The 25,255-nt window shown below is 53.0% G+C and overlaps 6 protein-coding genes across 15 annotated transcripts; 2 read left to right on the top strand and 4 right to left on the bottom strand.

Moving 5' to 3' along the window:
* Positions 1–2,188: 2,188 nt before the first annotated feature.
* On the top strand, positions 2,189–4,396 carry PPP1R14B (protein phosphatase 1 regulatory inhibitor subunit 14B). Its single transcript, XM_080912219.1, has 4 exons — positions 2,189–2,665; positions 3,691–3,774; positions 4,002–4,034; positions 4,127–4,396. The coding sequence occupies exons 1-4, from the start codon at positions 2,408–2,410 to the stop codon at positions 4,193–4,195; spliced, it is 444 nt and encodes a 147-aa protein (XP_080768345.1). The 5' UTR covers positions 2,189–2,407; the 3' UTR covers positions 4,196–4,396.
* A 481-nt stretch (positions 4,397–4,877) lies between these two features.
* FKBP2 (FKBP prolyl isomerase 2) lies at positions 4,878–7,557 on the bottom strand. 8 transcript variants are annotated; one of them, XM_080911862.1, is made up of 6 exons: positions 7,498–7,557; positions 6,080–6,284; positions 5,634–5,746; positions 5,464–5,510; positions 5,094–5,129; positions 4,878–5,015 (listed from the first exon to the last, which is right to left on the bottom strand). In XM_080911862.1, exons 2-6 carry the CDS (start codon positions 6,242–6,244, stop codon positions 4,954–4,956), a joined length of 423 nt encoding a protein of 140 aa, XP_080767988.1. In that variant the 5' UTR covers positions 6,245–6,284; positions 7,498–7,557; the 3' UTR covers positions 4,878–4,953. The 8 variants fall into 8 exon arrangements, with proteins under 8 accessions (XP_080767988.1, XP_080767991.1, XP_080767993.1 ...); XM_080911865.1 differs by having other exon boundaries at positions 6,080–6,248; positions 7,498–7,553; XM_080911867.1 differs by lacking the exon at positions 7,498–7,557 and adding an exon at positions 6,977–7,003 and having other exon boundaries at positions 6,080–6,248.
* Positions 7,558–9,449: 1,892 nt separating this feature from the next.
* On the bottom strand, positions 9,450–14,280 carry VEGFB (vascular endothelial growth factor B). Of its 2 annotated transcripts, none has more exons than XM_080912588.1 (7): positions 13,844–14,280; positions 13,261–13,303; positions 12,781–12,977; positions 12,529–12,602; positions 12,307–12,342; positions 11,855–12,090; positions 9,450–9,839 (listed from the first exon to the last, which is right to left on the bottom strand). In XM_080912588.1, the coding sequence occupies exons 1-6, from the start codon at positions 13,901–13,903 to the stop codon at positions 11,877–11,879; spliced, it is 624 nt and encodes a 207-aa protein (XP_080768714.1). In that variant the 5' UTR covers positions 13,904–14,280; the 3' UTR covers positions 9,450–9,839; positions 11,855–11,876. The 2 variants fall into 2 exon arrangements, with proteins under 2 accessions (XP_080768714.1, XP_080768715.1); XM_080912589.1 differs by having other exon boundaries at positions 11,855–11,989; positions 13,844–14,230.
* Positions 14,281–14,404: 124 nt separating this feature from the next.
* DNAJC4 (DnaJ heat shock protein family (Hsp40) member C4) lies at positions 14,405–18,807 on the bottom strand. Of its 2 annotated transcripts, none has more exons than XM_080912586.1 (7): positions 18,795–18,807; positions 18,407–18,569; positions 16,653–16,746; positions 15,979–16,163; positions 15,728–15,892; positions 14,685–14,771; positions 14,405–14,602 (listed from the first exon to the last, which is right to left on the bottom strand). In XM_080912586.1, the coding sequence occupies exons 2-7, from the start codon at positions 18,547–18,549 to the stop codon at positions 14,491–14,493; spliced, it is 786 nt and encodes a 261-aa protein (XP_080768712.1). In that variant the 5' UTR covers positions 18,550–18,569; positions 18,795–18,807; the 3' UTR covers positions 14,405–14,490. The 2 variants fall into 2 exon arrangements, with proteins under 2 accessions (XP_080768712.1, XP_080768713.1); XM_080912587.1 differs by having other exon boundaries at positions 15,728–15,889.
* Positions 18,808–19,268: 461 nt separating this feature from the next.
* Positions 19,269–22,323, bottom strand: NUDT22 (nudix hydrolase 22). Its single transcript, XM_080911521.1, is given in 7 exon segments — positions 19,269–19,427; positions 19,430–19,453; positions 19,682–19,775; positions 19,907–20,004; positions 20,933–21,031; positions 21,507–22,000; positions 22,238–22,323. Coding segments are annotated over 6 exon segments (927 nt in total). The 5' UTR covers positions 21,984–22,000; positions 22,238–22,323; the 3' UTR covers positions 19,269–19,292.
* Positions 22,324–22,434: 111 nt separating this feature from the next.
* TRPT1 (tRNA phosphotransferase 1) lies at positions 22,435–25,170 on the top strand. Its single transcript, XM_080910818.1, has 7 exons — positions 22,435–22,752; positions 22,924–23,005; positions 24,107–24,276; positions 24,353–24,527; positions 24,666–24,722; positions 24,798–24,908; positions 25,033–25,170. Exons 1-7 carry the CDS (start codon positions 22,693–22,695, stop codon positions 25,077–25,079), a joined length of 702 nt encoding a protein of 233 aa, XP_080766944.1. The 5' UTR covers positions 22,435–22,692; the 3' UTR covers positions 25,080–25,170.
* Positions 25,171–25,255: the final 85 nt, after the last annotated feature.

Here is a 25,255-nt window from a genome sequence, read left to right as displayed (position 1 = left end):
CTTCTCAGTAAGCAGCTGACTTCCCACCTGCCTTCTCATCTTACTTATTTACCTATTGTTTCATATATCACAAGCTGGATTCAGGCCCACCAAGTAGCCGAGGATGACCCTGAATTTCCAAGCTCCCTGCCTCCACAACTGGGATTATTATAAGTGTGCACCGCCACAAACAACTGTATGTGGTGCTGGGGATTGAACTCACGGCATTGTGCATGCTGGGCAAGCACTGTTCCAAGGAAGCTACCTTCCCAGACTCACCTCCCTTTATTTTCTCTTTACAGTGCTGGGAATCCAACCCATACCCTTGTACACACTGGGCAAATGCTCTACCCCTGACCTACATCCCTAAACGCTGAGAGATGCTTCAGCAGTTAAGAACACTTGCTCTTGCAGAGGACCCAGGTTCAATTCCAGCACCCATATGGTAGCTCACAAGCACCCATAACTCCAGTTCCAAGGAATCACAAATTGGTCATAACATAAATTCATAATACATTTTTTAAAGTAGCATAAAGTCCTGGGTTTGAGTCTGGATGTAGTACCATCTGTGGGACCTTGGGCTGAACTCACCTCTCTGAAACTCACCTGCTCAGAGGCTTTTTTTTTTTTTTTTTTTTTGTCTGCAGCATCTAGAGAAAAGATGTCCATACAGGGCTAGGACCTGCTGTCCCCATAATCTTGAGACTATTTGAGTCATAGAGACATCCAGAAAGTGCTATACAACCTCGTTGGGTAGTATGAGATGGAGTGGGTGGCAGGAAGAGAGAGAGAGACTACTCCACTTTAGTGTGTGTGTGTCTGTATCTGTGTGTGCGGAGGGGTGGGAGGGTTCACACAGCCTGGGCTCAAAATCCCAGCTCCCCACTTATATAGCCCTGTGACTTAACTATGTGCTGCCACAACTGAAGTTTCCACGGGTTTCCCTGCTTAATGTTCCACACAGCCTTCAGGGGAAGTTTTTTTTTTTTTTTTTTTTTTTTTTTTTTTTTTTTTTTTTTTTTAGGGTCGTCAACCAATAGGATGGAGAGTCGTTTGCCCGAGTCTGAGAGTTTTAGGAACTAGAGTTCTGTACGGACCCAGTAGTTTTCTAATGCCTGTAGAGTTTGACAAAGAGGGTGCCGACCCAAAGTTGGGTAACTTCAAAGTCCTCAGAGTTCGGGGCCACCGAAATTCTCTGTCTAGCAGAAAGACAAACGAATGAATGAAACAATTAGAAGATGCAGACAGAATAAAGAAAGAATGGAACGTAGCCTCCTAAAGTGTGAAGGATAGAAGTTACTGGGGAAACTAGCTTGCTGTCCCCACAGCAGAATGGGCAGGGTCCCGATACGATCATTTGGGGTCAACTGCTATTATTACAGTGATCACCTTGAGTTTTGGCTTCCCCATATGCTAGCTATTTGCACCCGAGTTTCCTCCTTGGCACACGCTCAAGCTGCGGGGTGCCTAGGGCCTCGCCCAACACAACCCAGCCAGCTCAGAGGGGCGCGCCCCAAACTAGTTTGCGCGTCGCTGTGGGCTCTGAAGCTGGGAGGGGCAGCATCTATGAGCCGCGGACTACATTGCCCACAACACCATGCGCGCCGCCATCTCAGCCGGTGGGCGGTGGTCGTCTTAGGTCCTGGCTATTGTAAGCCAAACGGCCAACTCTACACGCCCCCACCCTGAGCTCTTCCTTGAGGGGCGTGAGATTGGACCAAGTGAGGCATCCTGGCACCTGAGCAGTGCCTACACCCCTTTGCACCGCCGACCCCCGGAAGCCCTGTCCACGTGTCGACCCGCGCGCGGAAGTTCTCTCGCCCCTGGCTGACCAAGGGTCTCGCACGTTCCTCACCGGATCTGAGCCCACTCGGTCTTATGCCTTGACTGTTTCTGCCTCGGTGACTGAATGAGACAGGGTCAGACGAGGACTTTGATCCTAGCGGGTGTGCAGATCCAGGCATCCGACACATAGAAGTCTAGGTTTGAGGCCAGAGGTTAAGTTAAAGGAGACTGGACAGAGAGCCCCGAACCCTGCAAAGTAGATCCTCCCCTATCCCCTTTCAGGAGGCGGGGTCGGGGAGGGGGGGGCCTGAAGTGGGGCTGGCCCTTTAAGGGGGTGTGGTCGGGGGGCGGGGGAAGAGAGCAAGACAGAGAAAGCGGCAGCGACGGCTGCTCGGGCGGCGGCCGCGGGGGACAAAGGGCGGGCGGATCGGTGGGGAGGGGGCGGGGCGCGGCCAGGCCAAGCCCGGGGGCTCCGCATGCTGCAGCTGCCCCCGGGCGCCCCCGCCGCCGCCCTCGCCGCGGAGCTGCGCGGAGCGGAGCCCGCGAGCTAACCGGAGCCAGCGGCCCGGAGCCAGCCGGCGGGCGTCCGGGAGGCGGCGGCGCAGGGAGGGGCCCAAGCGCGCACGTGGCCCGGGCGGCCGCCATGGCGGACAGCGGCCCCGCGGGGGGCGCGGCGTTGGCTGCCCCGGCCCCCGGGCCGGGCAGTGGCAGCACTGGGCCCCGGGTCTACTTCCAGAGTCCCCCTGGGGCCGCAGGCGAAGGCCCGGGGGGCGCGGATGACGATGGCCCGGTGAGACGGCAAGGGAAGGTCACCGTCAAGTACGACCGCAAGGAGCTGCGGAAGCGCCTCAACCTGGAGGAGTGGATTTTAGAACAGCTCACGCGACTCTACGACTGCCAGGTGTGCTCCCCCACCCCGCGCGGATACCCTAAAATCGTACCTAAGTCAGTTTGTCACCAGTCAGTGGAAGGTTTGCTGCTAAGCTACCGGTCTTAACACTCGCCGCTCCAAGTGTGCGGTTTTTCTTGTCTGACCTAAGTCACTCTATCTTTATCCGCTGCCCCGGAGCTTGTGTCCTTCGTGGTTCTGCTCCAGGATAAGCATAGTGTATTCCCTAAACCTAGAAGAAATAGCCTGACTTGGGACTGGAGGCAGGGGTCTAGCTTGGGCTGACAGTGAAAGATCTAATCTAGTCTAGTCTGAACTAGCATCGACACTAGTTGAAAGGTACTAGTGTAACTGTTTCAAGTGTTAAAAGGATCTGAGTAGCTCCAGTGGGTTAGCCTGTCGTTCTGTCTCTTTGGAGACAGGTTAACCAGCTCTCCCGGCTCTGGTTCTCCACCCCATGTTCCTTGCTTGTTCAGATGGTGACTCAGGCCCCCAGGGGTAGGGTGGAGGAGTGGGCCTGCCCTGTGATGCCTACCCTAGCCCAGCCCTGGAATGCAGCTGGCTCCAAGTGTGATAGCTGTACACTTGGGGGGGAGTGTACCCCTTTCTTCTCAAAGCATGGGCTCTTTGTTTCCCCTTTATCAAGCATGGGTCTTTCACACTGACCCCTCACCCTCATTTCCTCCTCCCTCCCAGGAAGCTGTGACAGGTGTTTGGGGGAGGGGAGGGGCTGTGATGAATTGGGACAGCTGGCCCCACCAGTGCTCTGGTGAGCTAGAGGTCCCGGATGCTGAGAAGGCACATCTGCTAGGTTCAAAGCCCAAGGTCCCAAGCTCTGTCTGTCTGGCGCCCCTGGTGCCCACTGGCAGGGACAGGAAGTTCCCCCTCCTTGGGCAATTTGCCTTGGCACAGACCTGATCTGTTTTCCTTCCCAGAGCAGCTGTCTTTGCTGGTCTGGTTTTGAGTTAGGCAGGGAGTCCTCTCCACACCCTCTCCTGGCTGAGGCACTTGTCTGTTTCTTCCCATCCCTACCCCAGGAGGAGGAGATCCCAGAGCTTGAGATAGATGTGGATGAACTCTTGGACATGGAAAGTGATGATACCCGGGCGGCTAGAGTCAAGGTAAGCTGAGGTCATCTAGTGGAGGACTGCCTGGAGACGCTGCCTCTGGGGAGGCTTGGCCCTAATGCCATACCTTCTTTGGTTTGGGTCACGGGCCTCTGGAAAAATGAGGCTCATGAGACTTAACTTAGCTGTGTTCCTAAGTGGCCTCAGTCCCTTGGGAGGGTATAGATGAACAGAGAGCACCTGTCCTCAAGAATTCACTGTTATGTGTTCTCCCTTCCCAGGAGCTGTTAGTTGACTGTTACAAACCCACCGAGGTAAGTCATTTCCTTGACCTTAGGGTGGGTATGCATGTGTGGCAGCTTATCATCTTAGAGCCTGGCCTCTCTAATGGTTCCCTCCTATCTAGGCCTTCATCTCTGGCCTGCTGGACAAGATCCGGGGCATGCAGAAGCTGAGCACACCCCAGAAGAAGTAAGGGTCCTGACTCAGATGACCGTGGCTCCCACAGGACAATCGCTGCCCCCCAACCTCGTAGCAACAGCAATACTGGGGGACCCTGCAGCCAGGCCTGGTGCCATGAGCAGGGATCCCTGTGCCCCTGTGTAGGGGACATTTCCCTTGCCCTCAGTTTTCCATTTTTGGGGTTTTTTATTGTTATTAAACTGATGGGACTTTTTGTGTTTTTATATTGACTCTGCGGCGCAGGCCCTTTAAAAATAAAGCTAGGATACAGCCTTTGGAGCAGCTAACAGGCTTGGCTGGTCTTTTACAGGGAAACACACTGCTCTACAATTGTCACCAGCCCAGCTACTCCCCAGGTGACCATGGGCCTTCTTGGAGGCCATGTAGCCATGGTGATAACCCATGCTGACTCCCAGATCACTATTCTAAGTGGCTGGGGAGCATGCTGCTACCAACAGTCTTCAGAGTTTTTTATCCACACTGGGTAAGGGTCTCTCTGGGCTGTTGAGGCTAGACCTAAAGGCTTTGCAGTTATCAGGGAAGTAAAAATGAGACTGAAGCTGGTTTTGTTTTCCCTTTCCCCAGACTGGGGATTCAGCTTGGGGACCCATTCACATTAGACCAGTGACCTACTCCAACACTGAAGCTAAGATATTATTAATCTTAGGATCCACAAAGAAACACAGACTCACTCTTGGGGTTTTAAAGGATTTTTGTTTGTTTTGTTTACAACAGTCTGACAGGGGCCTCCTACCCCTCAGCAGCCCGCTGCTACAGTTCTGAACGTCTCTCAATCTTGAGCAGCTCCACCTCAAACACCAGGGTTGCTCCACCTGGAGGGAGAAGTATGATCAGATTGGGGGCTGGGACTCTGGCAGAGTGATGGGCCGAGGGTGTTTAGGGTATATTACCTGGGATCTTCGGGGGGGCTCCCCGCTCTCCATACCCTGTCAAAAACACAAAGACACAGTAAGTTGAGGCTAGGCTCCCTTCTAGCCCACATAAAGAATAGGCAGGGGGAAGAGGAGGGGGGGCAGGGGGAGAACACCAAAGGTCTGGCAGAGGATCACTAGTGATCTACAATTGTCACCCTCTACTGCTCTGCAGTTGTCACAAGCTTTGCACAGTCCTGGCTGCTGAACACAAACCAGACTTGGAAGTGGTGTAAATGCTACAGTGACCAGATGGAGTGGGGACCAGTGAAACTGAAGTAGCTTTGACTCATCTTTAGGCACATCTAAGCCCTCTCCCCAGCACCACCCAACCCCAAGGGCCTCTTACCTAGTTCGGATGGGATCACCAGCTTCCGCTTTTCCCCTTCACACATCCTGCAGGATGACGCATGCTCAGCATGTGAAACATCCAACCCCCTGCCCCATAACTGGACCTTTCTTCCGATAGTGCACTTCCTGGATCACTGTAACATGTACCCCAGACCAGACCAGACTCACCCCAGCAGCCCCTGGTCCCAGCCCTTGATGACCTGGCCAGTGCCAAGGGAGAAGACAAAGGGCTGGTTTTGTGGTAGGCTGCTGTCAAACTCCGTCCCATCTTCTAGCTTTCCCTGTAAGACCAGGGGAAAACTAATAAGGAGAGGTGATCGTTCCACACCCTTCCAAACAGCTCTTCTCCCAATCAAAGTGGTCACCCCAGCCCCAGTGGTCATATTCCTTGAAAGGGTCAATGCCTTGGGTAGTTCATGTATAGTCATTTGCATGCTGATACCTAGCTGTTGAGTAAACTGAAAAGCAGACAGAATCATGGAAAGGAACTTATCTTTCAAAGGGAGATGTGTTCAAGGTTATCTACCTAATTGGGAAAAAGATGAGATTCCAAAGCCCTTTCTGGCCCTAAAAAACTGTCAAAGCCCCAGAGGCGCCTCCACTCTGACACTTACCGTGTAGTGCATGTGTAAGACATCTCCCTTTCTAGACTTGATGGGACAATGATCCACACGTTTCTTCACTCCAATCTGCAGCTTCCGTTTGCCTTCGGCCCCCGTGGCTGTGGCCAGGGCACTCAGGCAAATGGACAGTATTGTCAGGATCCAGCTCAGCCTCATGTCTCTGTAGGCACAGGCCACCCCACCCCCAACCAAAAAACTGGGGGGTGGGGTCATGGAACTTCAGTCTGTGTCAGGAGGACTCCAACTCCCCATTATATCTTGCCTATCTCTAGGGAATCCCATTGTCCTGGGTCACCACCCGTTCCCATGGGCTCCGTGGCCACACTTACCAGTCCAGTGAGAAGGGGGCTTGGCCGAGGACCCCAGCAGCGAGGGGAGGGGGTCAGGGGAGGCCACAGCAGCCAGGACCCCCTCCTTTTGCTCACTACCTGACCTCTCTTTCCCGGTCCCCATCTCCGTTCTTCAGTTCCCGCTAGCCCCTTTACGCAAAGTCCAAACCCTATCTGACTGCACCGGATTTGTCCCGACGGGACGACCCCACTCCCGCCACACCCAGCTGCCCCCTGTCCAGCACACCCACACCTCTGCGGCTGCTGCAGGTGGCCGGCCTCGAGGCACCCAAACATCTCCACTAGGTGGCTCTGAGGAGCCCCGGTCCTCCGGAGGCATCCCCCAATCTGGCCCCGTGCCTCCTCCTCCACCAGGGACACCTCCCCAACTCTGAGCTCTTGGGGGCCTCCGAGGTACCCAGACTGGCTCAGAGTCAGCGGGACGCCGAGTCCGCTCCACCCATACAACCTCTCCAGGGGGAGTTCTAGGTCTACCGCGACCCCAGGCCCGGCCACCACGGAGACCGCCCCCGCGTGGACGCCCTCGGCCATAGCTCACACTTAGCTCTCCGCAAGCCTCTTTGGCCCCACCCTTCACGTTGTGAAGCCCCGCCCCCTGGCTTGTAGCCCCGCCCTCAGCAATGTTAGACCTAGTCTCCTGCACAGGGGCCACGCCACTCACTGGCTGAAGTCCCACCCCCAGCGCCTGGGATCTCACGCCCTCTGTCTCTGAGCCCAAGACTCCACCTTCCGCCTGCTCCAGCTCCTCCTCTAAACCCCAAACCCCGCCCCCAACACCTCCTAATCCTGCTATGGGCCACTGGGTTGCGCCCTTCACTCGAACTGATTCCGTTGTCCCACCCACTGCTGTTCCGCGTCCCGCCCCGAGTCCCAGGGCTCCGCCCCGTACGGCGTGAGAGCCCGCCCCCTGCGGCATTGCCAGATGCCAGACCCCAGCCCCAATTCCCTCGTTTGCTGTCCCTCCCTGGCACGCGGACTCCGGCCCGCTCCAGGCAGGCCTGCCCCAGGCTGCCCTCCTGCACCCGGATCCCCCAGCCTGGGCTGTGGCCCCCCGCTCACCTCCTCGCCGCGCCCCCGGAGCCAATCCCGCTCGTGCTGTCACTTCTGCGCAGGCGCGTTTTCGACGCTACAGGGCGGGACACGCTGCCCGCACTCATTGGACGGTCCAAAACCCGCTGCGGCACTCTCAGAGCGGGGCTTCTCATTTGGTCTTGCCTCCTGAGTGACTAGATGATAACGTCACTTCCGAGGCTCAAATCGCGGGTCTAGTTTGGCAAAAATTGTTTCGAAAAGACAGAAGGCAGTTCTAGCCAAGGTGACAAGGTCTAGCAGGTTTGAGTAGTTTGAGTGCACGTGCCTAGAGGAGTTTTTGCCAGCCCCGTGCTGACTTCTGTCCTTATGACCGGCACGTCTTTGGGTAGTTGTGGGAAGAGCCTAGGGGTTCGGAAACACAACCCGGATTTGAATCTTAGTTCTTTCACTTCTTGGCTGGCTGTGTGACCTTGAGTAAGTTCATTCTCTTGGTGGGCACGCTCTGTGACACCTATACCACATGGCCCTGAGCTGTGTGGACCTCTTCCATCTTGTGCTCTGCAGCATCCAGGCTCACCTTTGGCTGAACTCATGTCTCCCGGGCCAGGTCTATTAGTGCCCAGGAGACGTTCTCTAACCTAAACATCCTGACATTTAGAGGAAGCCAAACCTAAGTTAGGCTCTGGAGTCGAGTGATTTCATACCTGTGTTGGGCCAGTTGGCCTTGCTAAGACCATTTATTTATTCAGATGCCAAAGGAAGATGATCATGGTGTTGATGCCAATCATATCTGATGCTTAATGGGTTCAGAGTCTTTAGCTCTCAGGTTCTAACCATCATCGAGCTAGATAGAACATGATCACCAATATCACTGCTGAGAACGTTAAACATAGTAAAAATGCTGTGTTGTCCCATGCCTGTAATGCCAACACTTTGGAGGTGAAAGGGTCAGAAATTCAAGGACATCCCCAGCTACATAAAGAATTCTAAGCCAGCCTGGGATAGAGGAAACACTGTCTTAAATAAAAGTTCAAAAACAAGCATCAGGGCTGAAGATGCTGTAAGTCAATACTGTGCCTATCGTGCATGAAATCAGGTTTGATTTCCCAGCAGTACACAAACCGGGTGTGGTGGTACAAACCTGTAATTCCAGCACTTGAAAGGTGGGTGCAGGACTAGAAATCTGTCATCCTCAGCTACATAAGAAGTTTGAGACCACCCTGGGCCATGTGAGACTGTCATAAATGGATAAGTATGTGATCATCACCACAAGGAATTCTTTAGTTTATCCTACTCCTGCTTTGGTACCACCAAGGTCATGACCTCAGGATCAGCCCCTTCTTTAGGATAGAACTTTCAGTCCATTCTGCCCCTGGATATTGTGTAGCAGACCAGAGCCTTAGTGTTTGGCTAGCCTTCCAACTCTATCCAGGACACTAGAGAAGGCTGGAAAGTAGGCTAGGAATCTCAAGCAGCAGCTGATGAATCCCAGGATACCAGGGATGGTAGTGAAGGCAGAGGGTGTGTTTCTTTACAAAGGCATTCCAGCCATATGAAGGTAGGATTGAGGCATGCAAGGGGCAGCAACAAAGGACAATATTGCAAGTGTACTACACTCAACAGGGATAATGGGTGATACCTCCTATTGTATGAAAAAAGTCACACTAGTTCAGAGCCAAAAAGATTCCGATGGTGGCAATTATCTCTTCTTCCCATGTGAACATGGGAAGCAACTCTTATGGTCTGGGTCTCTCTTAAATTTCTGGCCAGGGCATGCAGAATCCTTGTGGTGAACAGGAGGCGAAGACTTTACGTACCAAGGACTTTATCAGTCGGTGGTTGTGGCTTTACCTGGGAACTGTCTGGCCTTGGGCACACTGGCACAGTAAGGCAGGAGGCAGAACGGAGATGCAGAGCTGCACTTTCCTACCCAACCTGGCCAGCCTGGAGAGCAGCAAGCAATGACAGAAGCAGCAACAGTGTCTTCCATCTCTTTTATCAGAGAGTGTGTGTGTGTATGTGTGTGTGTGTGCATCACAGTTATCATAACAGAACCAAAATCCCATTATTGGTAAAAGTTTGGGGTCTTCACAGTGAGGGGAGGCAGCCAGCCAGAAGATGCTCACTTGACCAGGGTGGTTAACTGAGATAGTACCCTGGCCCCTAAGGTGAGACATGAGGTCCCTTGACAATTGTTAGATGGCAGCTCTGGGAGATAAGATGGCAAGAGAGCTCTCTAAAAGGTCCAAGTCCTGGGGCAGTATCCTCGCAGACTGAGGTGGTTCTCCTAGGCTCCACTCTTCTCCCTGCGAGGCGAACAGGCCTGTGGAGTCTGAGAAGCAGCTTGTCACTTTCGCAGCTTCTGGCACCTGAGGTGTGGAGGGAGGAAATCAGTACTGGCTGGAACTTAACCCCAAGCTCTTCTTTTTAAACTTTGTTAAATGGGCTGGGGAGATGCTCTGTGGTTCAGAGCACTGGCTGCTCTTCCAGAGGACTCGGGTTCAGTACCCAGCACCCACATGACAGCTGAAAACTGCCTATAACCGAGTTCCAGGGGATCTGCCCCCCCACAGTGACATACATACAGGTAAAACACTGATGTATTTCTACCTGCACATAAATAACTTTCTTTTTTAATTGTGGAGAAGGAACTGGCCTGTGCTCATGGGCATGTGCGTGTGTGTGCTTGTGTGTGCATTTTATGTACTGCTGACTTAATCGTTCTCCATCTTTATCCTTTTTTTTCTAGGCAAAAGCAGGCAGATCTCTGTGAGTTTGAGCCCAGGCTGGTCTATATAGTGAGTGCCAAGACAGCCAGGGCCATATAGAGGGACACTGTCTCAAAAACAAAACCAAACAAACAAAACCGTATTTCGCTCTTTTTATGTAGTGTGTGTATGTCTGGCAGTATAAGCACATGTCTATAGGTGGCAGAAGAGGCCAGAGGAGGGTGTCTACCACTGCAGCTGGTGTTGCAGCCCTCAACCAAGTGGGTTCTGGTATCTATCTATACTCAGTCTTCTGCAGGAGCAGCAACCACTGTGAGCCAGCTCTCTCCACCGTTTATCTTTTGAGGCAGGTCACTATCTGAAGCTAACTGCTTTGATGGCTGGCCAACAAACTCCAGGGTTCCTTTTGTCCCTCCCTGCTTTTCCAATACTAGGTTATAATGCATTACTCCTACCCAGTCTTCATGCTTGAATAGCAGATACATCACCAGCCAAGCCATTTTCCCAGCCGCTATTTATGTACTTACCAGTGATATCTTTAATATTAAGTATAAGCATGCGTGTATGTGCACTGCTTTTATGTCTGGTCTCTAATGAAGCCAGAAGGAGGCATTGGATATCCTGGAACTAGAGTTATGAATGAGCCACCATGTGGGTGCCAGAAACCAAACCTGGATCCTCTGCAAGAGCAGAAAGTGCTCTTGATCACTGAGACATACCCCCAGTCCCTATTTACAAGAGTGAGCCAAACTCACTATGTCACCAAGGAGTGACCTTGAACTTTTGAGTGCTGCCATACCTTGTTCTATTTGGGGAAGAACAAACCGAAGGTCTTTTGAGTGTTAGGTAAGCACTCGGCCAATGAGCTACATGCCCAGCCTCTCTTTATTCTTGTTTGTTGAGATCACAGTGTTTTACAGCCCAGACTGTTGTCAAAATCCTATCCTCCTGCCTCTGCCTCCTGAGGGCTGGAATTGCAGGAGTGCACCACCATTCCAAAAGCAGCAGTTATTTTTTTGTCTTCTGTGGGCTTTTGTTTTTTAAACAAGGTTCCACATAGCCAAAGCTGACTTCAAATTCTCACTGTAGCTGAGAGTGACCTTGAACTCCTGATCTTCCTTCATCCAACTGAGTGCCCAAGACTCCCCAAATGTACCACCATGTTCAGTTCCAGCCCTCTTGATGCATTTCCTTCTTTGAACCCCATTTTATTCTGATAAATCTTCCCGTGGCCTCACTTATAGCTACATAAGCACTCCAGGTGGAGGCATATGGGGCTCCCAAACATCTTCGCTTTCTCAGAGCCGACAGAATGGAGCAAATATCTATCATGTAAAGCTCTGCAAATTGGAAAAAGTCGATAGTTCTACTCCAGGAGATGGTTGATTGCTCAGATTAGATCGGTGCCCCTATTACTATTAGCATCCTCTACCGGTGACGGCATCATCTCTCTCCCACTGTCTGACTTGTGCATATCTAGTCTTGGGCTGAGTTTTTGATGATCTGGTTACCAGCAAATGCACAGTAAATGATTTAACACTTGCAGCTGGCTCCTCCTTCCCTGGGCTTTCCGCCACTGGCAGGCTTATCTGGACCTGCTCCAGGACACAACCTTACTGCCTTCCCACACAAGTGCCACCCCACAGATTCCTCACCTGCAGGTGTCTGGGTTGAGCTCTAAGCCCCGCCCTTGGCAATGGAGGAAGCGGCGGCGTCTACAGCGGCAGCGGCAGGTCCTGGGGTCAGGGCGCTGACGGCGCTGGGTGCAGCGTGGGCAGAGGGTCCTGCGGCTGGAGTGGGATGGATGATGTCAACTGGGGAGGATGCTCCCGGGGCAGAGCCCCAGCCCGGAACAGAGCGGGGCTGGGGGCGGTGGTGGGGTATGGCAACCCTAGGAGGAGAAGCAACAAGTCTGGGGTGGGAAGAGTCTTCCCAGGATCTAGGGTTAGGGCACACTTCGTGAATGGGGGGGGGGCGATATGAAGGGGAAGGGGAGTCAGGTGAGAGGAGAAAGCAGAGGGGCTGCAGCCTCCTGGCTCACTCAGGTACCCACAAACCCTCCCATAAGCTCTCTTCTGGATCAGCACCAAGAATTCCAGGAACTCACCTGTCTGGCTTCACAGCAATCTCCTTTTTCTTTGGTCTGAAAATGAGAGGGAGAGGGGGAGAGAGAGAGGTACTAGAAACCTCCTGCTCTCTTGCCCCAGCATCCATGCCTACTTCTGGCTCTATTCAGTCACCTGGTCCCTACAAAGTAAGGTACAGGCCCATGCCTGATATCCCCACCCCACGCTACTCTGTGAACTTGGGGGTTGGACCTGGCTGGCACCTGCATTCACACTGGCTGTGTTCTTCCAGGGACATCTCCCCCAGCTGACTGCTCGGGTACTGGATCATGAGGATCTATACTCGGGAGAATGAGGAAGACACAGTGAGTGCTGGGGGTAGTAGAAAGACGGGGGGGGGGGGGGTACTAGATAGGCTACAATAGGAATGACCAGAACCTCCCTCCCGCCTCCTGTGTACCTGTCTCTGGGCTGACCCAGCCTCCAGGACATGCCTGACCCAGAGGCCCCGGTACCTGCATTCGAACTTGGTGTTGGCCAGTGGGCACACATTCCAGGCCATCGTCAGGACAGCAGCCACCACAGCGCTGCAGAGTCACACAGCTGGGCACTAGTTGTTTGACCACACTGCCCGTGGGCTCCATGCTCAGGGGTACCACCACCTCCCTGGGCTGGCATGTGGCACGTGCATAAACATCTATCCATGATACCACTGTAGGCAGACCCAGATGGATTAAGTTATCAGGTTTCCTGCAGCTCCTCTGAGCATGTAGGCTCTCTGATACCCTGTCACCACCACCCCAAACATCCTTTAAACCTGGCTTCCTCTGCCTTGTTTCTCAAGAAATGATTAACCCCTCTGCCTCAGTTTCTTCCTCTGTGAAATGGCATCTCCCAAAGGAGTTGGGATCACACAAGATAAGGGACATGAAACAGAACATGTGCTAACCCCTCTTAGTACTGGCTGGTGTCAAGATATTGTTAACTATTATTACCTTTCTTCTGGTGGCTGGGGCCATCAAACTGGGACACAGGGGCCTGTGGGAAAGAAGATACCCTGGCCGAAGATGCACTCTAAAAGGGCTGGCCCTGTGGCTATGTAAGGGCTCCGTCCTTGAGTCAGGCTTCTGCGCCTTTCTGACATCTTTCTGACATCTTTCCAGATTGTTCTGTCCCCAGGACCTCGGCTCCAATTTTTCTTGTACGCCCAGCCATCTGGTACTTTCCCTGGCCCAAGACCCACCAGGCACACTCTGGGAATGGTACTAAACCCCAAGCCTTGGAGCTGGGTTTGTTTTAGGTCAGGAGCCTGGATAGGGGGAGACAAACGAGGTTCGGAGGGCACTGAGGCAGCTCCGCCCTACAACCCAGGGGATGGGGTGAGGTAGGGGAGTGGCCCCGGGGCAAGGACAGGGCTAGCGGGCCTGCGCCGAGGGGCACCTCTTCAGGGATATTCCGGGTCTGAACAGCGGATTCCCTAGGCAGAGGTAACGGGCGCCTCCTCACTTCCGCCAACCTTGAGAGGGCACCGCGGGCGGGCGGGCGGGCGAGCGAGCGGGATGTCGCGGACGCACGTACCTGGGTGCGGGCCAGCTGCAGCAGCACAACAAGCAGTAGGCGACGGAGCAGGGGGCTCATGGCGGCCACGGGGGCCGAGCGCCGGGGGCGACCGCATCGCCCTAGCCCGGCGGCGCTGGGGACGGCGGCAGCCAGAGCCCCATGGCGCCGGCCCAGGCGTGGGGACCCGGGGCTGGGCGCGGGGGGCGGCTCCTCCGCGGCCCCCTCCCGAGCCCTGGGCGCAGGCAGCGCAGCGCAGCGCCGCAGCGGCGGCCGGAGGAACGAGACAGGCAGGCGGCCTGTGGTGGTGGTGGTGGCCGGGACGGCGGTTAGCGGGGACAGCAGGGGTAGCAGGGGGCCTGGCCCGGTCTGGCGGGCAAGAGGCTCATGTGACCTAAACACGCGCTCCCCACCGGGCCGCTGGCGGAGGCGGGACGGGGGCGGAGCTGGTCCCCTCCAAACGCCCCCTCCCGCCGCTGCAGGGGAAAGGGGACACACAGCCCTGGAGGCCAGGCTCCGGGGGTCGCTGCCTCACGAGGGGAGGGGTAGGGAGATGCGTGACCTGAAGGACCAAATCGGACAGGAGTCTGAAAATGAGTTTATTGCACGTGTAGTCCTACACAGGCAGCAAGGAGAGAACCAGTGCAGGTCCCACCTTGGTAAGCTTCTCATGGGCTTGTGTCCTGGGGCATGATCCTAGGGCTTTCTGGAGGCAGGGAGGGTTCTGTCCGAGGCTGATGCCTCAGCTGGCGCTCCTGCTGAATCCTGGCTCTGTTGGCCCTGGAAGGAAAGGACAGGGATCAGGACAGGGATCCTGGAGGGTGGTGCTGAAGCAGGGAGCAAAGTCAGAGCAGTGACAGACCTGGCCCTGGCCCGAGTGTCATTGTAGATGGCTGTGATGATCCGATCCTTTTCATCCATGAAGCTGCGATGCACCTGCTCCAGCTTCCTGTGAGGGAATTGCAATTAACCTTGTATCTCCGAACCCTGGGGTCCCTAGAGCCCTGGCCCTTGACCAGGCTGTATCATCTTCTCACACAGCCTTACATCTCTCGCCATAACAGACACCTGTGATAAGTTGAAAGAAAGATACCAAGTGGCCCAAGTCCCAGAGCTGGGTGGTGCCCTAAATCCCAGGCTGTCCCTGTAAAGTTGGTGAAACAGATGAAATCAGGGTGCCTCTCCCAGAAGGTTTGAAAGGGGGCATATTTAGTTCACCTCCATTGCTAGACAGTACGGACAGTGGGCTCCATCCTTTGAGTTTCTACGCTGCAGGGAACTGGTATTACAACATAAAGTGGCAGCTATCAAGGACTGTGTCTGCTACACTGCACTTGTCCTTCCTCCCTCTTTCTATATTAACACACAATTTAATGTAGCCTAGGCTAGCCTCAAACTTGTTATGTAACCAAGGATGACCCTGAATTTAAAAAAAAATTGCTGGACAGTGATGGCTCACACCTTTAATCCCAGCACTTGGGAGGTAGAGGCAGATGGACCTCTGAGTTCAAGGCCAGCCTGGTCTACACAGGGAGTTCCAGGACAGCTAGTTCTACACAAAGAAACCCTGTCTCAGAAAACAAAACACAAAACCCTCATTTATGAGGTGCTAAGAGAGAACCCCAGGGTTTTGACCACACCCTCTTTGTGTAGATTTTGGATGGCTCAGCCCTAGCAACAAGCAGCACCAAAAATGAACATTGGAGCTGTGAGGAACAGAAAACAACCTTAGACCTTGTGAGCAGTTCTGCCTTTACCCGGCCAGGCAAGGCTCCAGTTCCGGATTTCACAAAGTTCTTAGCTTGAGAGAGACAAAGTATGCAGGTCATAGGCTGCTGTAGCTGGCTGGCCACACCACGCTTGACCCACCCTCTACCCAGTATCCCAGGAAAGATGGGGAGGCACCTGAAGGCGACATAGTGCAGGCCCATGCCAGCCACCATGAGCAGGAGGCAGTACCCCAGGACTCGCTGGTTGTGTTTGTGCTGCTGCTTCCTTGACTCGGGATCCTGCGGCCTCACACTGTGGAACTGGGCCCAGTATCGAGTGTTTGGAGGTTCCCAGGAGCTGCTGAAGAGCAAAAGGAGAGTGGGAAGCCGGCGCTCCGGGGAAGACCTGAGGGCAAGGACAGCAGGCTCAGGACTTCTGTACTCTACCTGTGTGGCTGTTGCTTATACTTTGGCTCAGCAGTGCTCCCTGAAGACGGTGAAGGACTGGCTGAATGCAGCTGGTGGTCATAGTTACGACGACTTTCCTCACGGCTGAGCACTCGATATGCCTCATTCAGCTCCACAAAGCGGCTATGCAGGGCTGGGTTCCCAGGGTCTCGGTCAGGGTGCAGCTGAGGGTGAGGGAGAGGTCCCCTTGTCTCATTTTTCATCTCCCTTCCTAGGACCTCTCCTGATGATGTTCCATAAAAATGGACATCACTCCCACAGACCTTAACTGAACACTGACCCTCACCCACAGGCTTGCTGACCCCTCCCAAAGGCCAGAGTCAGAAAGTACAGACTCCTTACCCCTCTCATTCAGTGAAACCAACCACATCTGTAACTCCTGTTCTAGAGAGGTGAAGACAGAAGGACCACTGAAAGTTTGAGACCAGTCTGGGCTACAATGTGAGATCCTGTCTCAAAAAAACAAAACAAACCCCATAACCAGAAAGAGCTCTGGCCTTGCTGGCTCTTTAGATCATAGAGGTTACTGAGTACCTCCTATCCACGCAGGCGGAAGGAAGGTGCTACCACCAGCTAGAGATGCCAGGAAGTTAGAGTGCCCCTGTGTCAGGCTCAGATTTCTGCTTCCTCCCTCACCTTGGGGACACCAATACCTCTTTTGACTTGGTGAAGAAAGCACGTTTAACCTCTTCAGTGCTGGCACCAGGATGCACTCCCAACAATTCATAGTAATTAGTAGGGACAGACCTGTGGAGAGAAGCCCAAACCTGCAGAGGCTTAGGAAGCCAGAGGGCACCATTGCCCATCCTCCCTGAGACACACCTTCAATTCAGCTACTAGGCACTGGTTAGTCCCAAGACTCATCTAGCTTCAGATTGCCCTCTGGGTGTTTCAAGAATGGTCAGGATTTCTTGTTTTCAAAGTGTAGTCCTCTCCTACACCACCACAAACCCACCCAGAAGGCTGCTGCTTTTTTTTTTTTTTACAAAATAGAGTCTTCTTGTCAATCCTGGAACTCCCTAAGTAGACCAGACTACAGACTAGCCTTAAACTTTCAAAACTTAGGGGCTGGAGAGATGGCTCAGAGGTTAAGAGAATCAGCAACCACATGGTGGCTTACAACCATAGTAATGGGATCTGATGCCCTCTTCTGGTGTGTCTGAAGACAGCAACAGTGTACTCATATACATAAAATAAATAAATAAATATTAAAAAAACACTCAAGCTGGAGAGATGGTTCAGCGGTTAAGAGCACTGACTGCTCTTCCAGAGGTCCTGAGTTCAAATCCCAGCAACCACATGGTGGCTCACAACCATCTGTAATGAGATCTGATGCCTTCTTCTGGTGTGTATGAGGACAGCTACAGTGTACTTAAATATAATAAATAAATAAATCTTAAAAAAAAAACTCACAGAGCTTACCTTTGCCTTCCAAGTTCTGGGACTCATGTGTGCACCACCATCCTGGTTAAAAAGCTTCTTTAAAGATCGTTTAAAATTGTATTGCTTTGTGTTTCCGAGTGTCAGTTAATCTTGGGGCTCAGCTCTTAACTATTCATTCTAAGTGTCTATATGTATGTGTACCACATGCATGTCTGGTGCCTCCAACAGGTCAGAAGAGGGTGTTCGTTAGTTACCATGTGAATGCTGGGAATCAAAACTGAATCCTCTGTGAGAGTGGCAAGTGCTTTTAGTCTCTATCCATCCCTTCAGCCCCTAAAAACTTACTTAAATCAGCAGGTTTTGTGATATGAGGTAATGCTAACCAGTAATCCCAGCATTTGGGAGGTAGAGACAAAGTCAGAAACTTAAGGTCCCTTGACTACAAGCAAGTTTGTGGCTAGCCTAGCCTACATGACATCTTGTCTCAATTAATTAATAATTTAATTAAGAAAGTCCTTAAAGTTCTGGCCTCTTCTGCATGAGGTTCTGTGTTCCAGTACTAGTATCCAGGGAAAGAATTTTCAAGCCAGGTATGGTGACTATGCCTGAACTCCAGACACTCCGGAGATTGAATTTGGAGGCTTACATGGACAACAAAGAAAAGGCAGATTCCCACGCCCCACTTCACACCTCCTGACCAGCATTCAGATTCAAGCCCAGAAATCTAAATCCTTATACTCAATCTTCTCTTTCCCAGTGTACACACAGTGAAGCCTGATAACATACCAGAGCTGTGGAAAGAGCAACCTGGGCTCAGATTCCTGATCCGTCACTTAGCTCTTCTAATCTTGGAGCTCAGTTCTTAAAACTATTCATACTAATGTCCAGCATTGAAGGAGGAGGTTGTCTGGGACAAACCTTGAAAGGTACTTGACACACAAATCAGAGACAACTGTCTCAAAACGCAAGGCGGGCTCTGAAGAGAAAACCACGGAACATAGCCAAATTCTGGGGCTCAACTCACCGCTGCCCTGTGTCAGCTGTGAGAAGTCGGGTGGGAGGGCTACAGGGCCACAGCCGGTATAGGCGCAGGGGCAGCCGGAGCAATAGGGATGGCATGACGACGGCGGGCGGGCAGCTGGGAAAGGGAGGCCCCCAAAAGTCCATTGGGTCCAAATCGGGCCGGACTTCGGGGATTGGGGCAGAAGGAAGGAACCTGCCTCAATTTCCCATAAAGGCAAATTCGGGGAAGACCTCTTTACTAAGAATCAAACAACTGGTACCTTGGGCCTTCCAGCACCACCGCCCCCCCAACTCTGGACCACCCACTCGGCACCAAGGACACCCCTTCCCACCCAAATCCTTGAGGTGGGGCGTGTGAAGGAGGAGACACGGCCAAACCCCGCCCCTACCCCACTCACAGGCTCCCGGGTCACCGCCATTTCCTGCACCTGTGAAGGCCCCGCCCCTGAGCCCTCATTGGGGTAGACGCTCAGGCCATGCTTATTGGGTGAGTAGAGGATGTGTATCAAATGGCCCGCCCCCACACGCTCATTGGCCTAGGACGCCGGGGCCCGCGAAGCGGAAGCATTGGGACGGCTGAAAAGTACCGGTGTCAAACTGAATAGGCGGTGGGGGTGGGGCCAGAGCTTGACCTCCTGGAAGGCCTCCTGCTCCGCCCCATCCCTCTCAGCAGCCAAGGAGGGTTCGGAAAGGCACCTTCCCCGCACTGTGGCCCGCATTCCCCAGCCTAGAGAGACACACGGAGGTCGCAGCATGGGGCTTTTTGTTTTGTTCCCTTTCTGCCACGTGCTCAGCCCCTCTCACCCACCCGGGTTCTCTCAGAGGATCCCAGACTCCCAGGAAAGCAGCAGAACCCAATGGAATACAAGAATAGTCTTTTATTGTCTTCAGAGCTGTAGTGGTAGGGCTGGGTCGCTAGGATGACTCAGGTGGGACTTTCCAGCACCTGACTGTAGAGGTGAATGGCGATTGTAGAGGAGGACGGCGCCTTTGGCAGAGGGGCAGAGTTGTGCCCACATCTCTCCGTCTCCTGCAGTCTCTGTACCCTCTGTGGGAAATCAATGAGACCCAGATATCAGGCTTCGTACAGGGACTGCCCAGAGTTGTCAAACCTTAGTAATCCTATACTGTTCCTTGTTTCTGTCTCTGGGCTTTTCCCTTAGGAAGGAGCCAAGCTTTGTGCCTCTAGAAACTCTGGGAGACCCGGGAGTCCTCTACCTCACCCAGATATCCTTAGCCCCATAACCAGACCACCTAGAGGACCTCAACTCCACACCTGTGTCTCCACAAAGATGATTCCTGTAGACTCGTTGGCCTCGGGTCCCCCACTCAGGTAATAACTCCTGACCTCCTCTGAAGTCAGGCTGCATCTAAACAAGAACACGAGTGTGGTTTGATGGATATCCAGACCTTATAGAACCCCTGCAAAACTCCAGTTACCTTAAACCCACTCCTTCCCTACCCATGTCACCCAGGATCCTGTACCCAAGAACCCACTCACTGGACATAGAACTCTGCACTGGCTCTGCCCGCGCTGGTCTCATTGCAAGCGATGCCCAACAACCGTGGCTGGCTCAAGGTGTGCAGTGGCAGGTTCACCTGTGGCAGGGAGTCAGTCCTACCTGTCAGGCTGACTTCGTAATAGCCTGGTTGGTTGGTTTGGCTTGGTATTTCTGTTTGGTTTTGTTGAGACAGAGCCTTGTGTAGCCCAGACTACCCTTAAACTCAATATTTTGCAAAGATAACTTTGAATTCCTGATCCTTCTGCCTCCCGAGTGCTGGAATTACAGGTATAGGTCACAGTACCTAGTTCACATGGTACAAACCCCAGGCTTGTACATGTTAAGCCTGTGTTTCTCAGCCTGTGGACTGTGGCCCCTTCAGGTAGGGCGTCAAATGACCTCTCAGAGGAGTTGCCTAAGACCATTAGAAAACACAGATGTTTACATCATGATGTACAACAGTAGCAAAATGACAGTTATGAAGTAGCAATGAAAATCTTACAGTTGGAGGTCACTACAACACGAGGAACTCCATTAAAGGAGCACAGCATTAGGAAGGTTGAGAACCGCTGTGCTAGGCAAACATCCATCAGCTAAACTGAGTGTAGCCCCCGTCCTCCAAGAGTGTATCCCCCCGCCCTCCAACAGTGTATCCCCCGTCCTCCAACAGTGTATCCCCCGTCCTCCAACAGTGTATCCCCCATCCTTTGGTCAAGTGCCCAATACAGGTTCTAGGTATGTTCATTTTACAGATGAGAAATGGAACAAACTGTCCAGGGAAGTCCTTTTACTTGAGTGACTTTTACTTAGTAACAGACTTTTCACTCATTACTCTTTCAGCAAACAAGGGTACAGACATTTCTCATTGTCTCCACTGTGGAGGAAAAGAACCTGAGCTTTAACACCACACTCTTCCTCAGTACCAGCTAGTGTGATGCAGACTCACTGTGGCCCAGACCTGTGGATTTCTAGCAAATTCTACCCTCACCCATATCCTCTCATGCTGTCTGGGGCCCGCCGCTCACCTCATCACAGACCTCTTGTAGGACACTGGAGAAGAGTTCTCGTACCACCAGTTCCCCAGGGAGGTCCTGGTGTTGAGGGATGCTGCCGGAGCACAGGGCCTGTGAAAAATGGAGGCTCAGACTTCATCTACGCCGCCTTCCCACATTCCCATGGAGGCCTAGGGCAGACTCAATGTGAGAGTCTTGGCAATCCCTAACCCAGGCCCACCTACTCCAAATAGAGCAATCAGAAACCTAGCTAAGAAAGATTATGTGGATTGGGTAAGAAAAGACATCTTTCCTTCAGTCTCTCCTCCCATGTTCCCTAGCTTCCATAGGTGTGTTCCAGCTTAGACATTTATGGTTGGGTCTCTCAGATGGCAGTGGGCACCTTGTCTCCTCCCAGTAGTGGTGAAGAGTCAGGGGATGTAATCAGCTGGGCCCACACATTCTCCTGGACAGCCCTCTAGCAAAGCATGCCTCAAGGAAGACTGCAGGCTCAGATATACCAAGCTGGCTTTCCCTTTATGAGATGATAAAAACAGAACCAGGAGTGCTTGGACTTTGAGCTGTTGTACCTAGCCAGTCATCTTACCTGAGGTTCAGGGTGCCCACCGGGCACATCCACCAGTCCAGGTGCTTCTGCTACCTGCTGAGAGCGGCGCAGGAAGACAAGGAAGTCATCAGCCGTGACCAAAGCGGCACCCACACCCAGTGGGTCTGCCAGATAGGCTTGCTTGTCACCCCAATCTGTAGCTCCCTGCTGTCGTAGCCAGGAGGCTGAGCTGGACCAGTTGGTGCCCAGGAAGTCTCGGTAGGAAGTCAGACCCAGGTGCAGGAGCAGCTGTGGCGCAGGTGAGCTGGTGGACAGTGTGGCGGAGTGAAGGCGGAACTTGGGAGCATCAAAGATCCAAGGCTGGGCCTGTAGCCGGGTCTCCCAGATGGCAGTGATGGTCTTGTCTCCTCCGGGCAATGGACGACGGTCATGAGCTGGGCTCAGATCCACTGCTACCTGCTCCTGAGACAGTCCCCCAAGAGGGCACAGCAGCAGCAGGGACACCTCAGGGTCCATAGCCTGACAGGGCAGCTCTGGCAGAGGACACAGGTGGCCATCCTGTCACTCAAGGAAACGAGCTGACCCTCTTCCACCGAACTCCTGAGTGCTCCCCAGCCCTTTTGCAGATCCCTAACTGCTCACTGTAAGCATCATTCCAGCAAGTGTACTGAGATCAGCAAGCGCCCAGAAATCCTGCTGCCTCAAATCCCTACCACCCAGCAGCACTAGGTTCCCAAAACACTCAAGACCCCCAAACCCAGGAGTCGTACCTCCAACCTGGACACGTTAGATCTACTCCCAGGATCTTGAAGCTTGATTTCGGAATTCAGTGGTTGGCCCGGCCCCCAAAGTCCACCCCTTTCCTCAAGCGGAAGTACCCGCCCCTTTCTTTCGTGGTTTCTCATTGGCCACTCTGTGTCCGGGGACGCAAGGCCCGCCCTCCGCAGTTGAGCGCTTCAGATCTGCACCGGCCCGGCTCTTCGTGTCAACCCGCACGCCAGCCCAGTACCCGCGGGCAGCTTTGCTGCGATCTGATTTCAGAGCACGGAGTCTGGTCAGGATCCCTCCGGCCTCGAGGCTGCCAGTGCGACCTTGAGCAAGTCTCGCCCGCTGGGCCTCTAATTCCCTTTTGTGAACTAGGGTGGGATGAGCTGTGTGGTTCTTATCTCGAGATTTGTAACTTTCTGGGCGGAGAACACACACTCCCTTCCTACAGGTCTAGGTCATGAACGCCCCTGGAGGAAGAAGGCGGGAAGGTAGAAGGACTCATAGACCCCGGGAACAGGTGCACACCTTTCCAGCCTTACCCACAATGAGAGGACATGGGAGAGACCCTCTGAGCCTTAGCTTCTTGGCGGGGTAGACTACAGCATCATAGGAGCTGTTCTGGCCTGCCTTTGCAGTAGGGCATTCAGGGCTGGCTACTGAAACCCAGACCATCACTGGACTCTTTCAGGACAGAAATGTGCAGCTGTCTAAGGCTCTGTCCTATGCTCTTCGCCACGGGGCCTTGAAGCTGGGACTTCCCATGCGAGCTGGTAAGTAAGCATGCTGGGGGCGGGGGGTGTTAAAGGAATGGTCGGAGCCCAGGAAGCAACTAAATTCTGTCTCCTCAACTTCAGTTCTTAACATTACCCCAAGAGGAAGGCAGAATAGACACATCCTCAAAATGTACAGGAAAAACAAGGCCGAGAACCTCTTTCATATCCCCTAGAAGAGAAGCCCCTGTCTAGGCTGGGCCTCATGATGTTTCTTTCAGCCAACTGGCCCAATAAACACTTCCCAAGGATGGACAGGAGCATACTGAAGCAACTGATGTTTATTGAATGGCCACCCTGGGTCAGATACTTAGTGCTTGCTGTGTTACTCTCTCTGAAGCAGATATGCTCTTCTGTTTTTGGGGGACGGGTTGTAGTGTTTATTTTATTTTTTATATGCATGAGTGTTTTGCCTGTACCACACGCATATTTGGTTCCTGTGGAGGCCAGAAGAGACCATTGCATCCAGTAGAAGGGGAGTGACAGGTGCCAGTGCTCTTAATTGTGGCACCATCTTTAAAGCTCTATTTTTTATTTTGGGGACAAGGTGTCATGTAGCCTAAGCTAGTGTTACTTTGAACTCTTGATTCTTTTGCCTGCATCTCTCAAGTGTTAGGCTTGTAGGCGTCTACCAATATGCCCACCCTAAAGCTGGTCACCTTCACATGTAAGTTAAATAAAATGAGGCCTGGAGTAGAAATGCATCTCCTTAGTAGAGCTCCCTCCTAGCTGGTGCAAAGCCCTGGCTTCCATCCTCAGTATAGAAAAATAAACAAAAAACAAACAACAACAACAACAAAAATCACAGGGTGTGATGGCAGGTGTGGTGGCATACACCTTCAATCCTATCAGGAAGCAGAGGCAGATCTGTCTCTGAGTTCCAGGACAGCCAGGGCTACAACAGAGAAACCCTGTCTAGTGGGGAGTGATGGTGGGGGGAGAAAACAAACAACTTGAGACCCAAAAATGGAAAGCCTTCCTAAAAATCACAGAAAGGAAGCTCACATGATCTCCCAGGCCCAGCCTTTGTTGCAGCTGCCTGTGGCTCCCAGTTGACTATAGCCTTGCCTCCTGAGCATACCCCTACCTGGCCACCTGCAGATGGCTTTGTGCCCCTGCAAGCCCTCCTGCAGCTGCCCCAGTTCCACGGCTTCTCAGCTGAGGATGTACAGCTTGTGGTGGACACCAATGCAAAGCAGCGGTTTACCCTGCAGCCAGGCGAGCCCAGCACTGGGCCCCTCATCCGGGCCAATCAGGGCCACTCCTTACAGGTGGGTGCCATGGGTCAGGTGGGGCTCCAGTTCATGAAAGGGATCTCACTGCTGTCCACTCACACACTATTCACAGGTCCCGGAGTTGGAACTGATGCCCCTGGAGACACCGCAAGCCCTGCCCTCGATACTAGTCCATGGTACATTCTGGAAGCACTGGCCATCTATTCTACTGAAGGGCTTGTCACGCCAAGGAAGGACACACATTCACTTAGCCTCAGGATTGCCTGGAGACCCTGGTGTCATCAGTGGTCAGTGTCACCATCCCCTATTCTGTCCTCCCAGGTCCCACCAAGGGTCACAGCTTCTTTTATGTGTGGCCACATAGCCTTACATGGGGCAGTATCTCCCCAGCCCACCAGAGGGCCCCATTCTAATTGTCCCTGCAGGCATTCGTCCAAATTGTGAAGTGGCCGTGTTCATTGATGGACCCCTAGCCCTCACTGGTGAGTGTGGACCTTGTGTGGTCTCCCGGCTCTGTCAGGGAGGGGCACCGCTCACATCTCTAGCTCTGTGAGCAGATGGAATCTCCTTCTTCTGCTCTGCCAACGGGGTGATCCTGACTCCTGGGAATGCTGAAGGCTTCCTGCCTCCCAAGTACTTCAAGGAGGCCCTGCAGCTGCGCCCCACCCGTAAGAACCACCCACCACCTACCCTGTGTTATGAAGCCTGTGCCCTTCCACCCTCAAACCCTTTAAAAGCTCCCCACCTTAAGCAAACGTTCCTTTCTCTTAGCAACTTTTGTCTCTACCTCAGGAAAGCCTCTTTCCTTGGCTGGTGATAGAGACAGAGTCTCAGAGTGACCCCAAGCATAGCTCCAGAGGAGGAAGAAAAAGATCCAATAATAAAATATTTATTTATTAAAAATAACTGAAACAGACACAATAAGGAAATCTAGCTTGAAACAGGATTTCTTGTTCCGTATCCATATTTGGCATTCATCGTGTGCTTAGGGACTACATATAGGTCAGGGGTGTGA

Source organism: Micromys minutus, assembly GCF_963924665.1.
Source record: "Micromys minutus genome assembly, chromosome: 2".
Lineage (NCBI taxonomy): Eukaryota > Metazoa > Chordata > Mammalia > Rodentia > Muridae > Micromys > Micromys minutus.
This window is presented reverse-complemented; position numbering and strand designations above follow the sequence as displayed.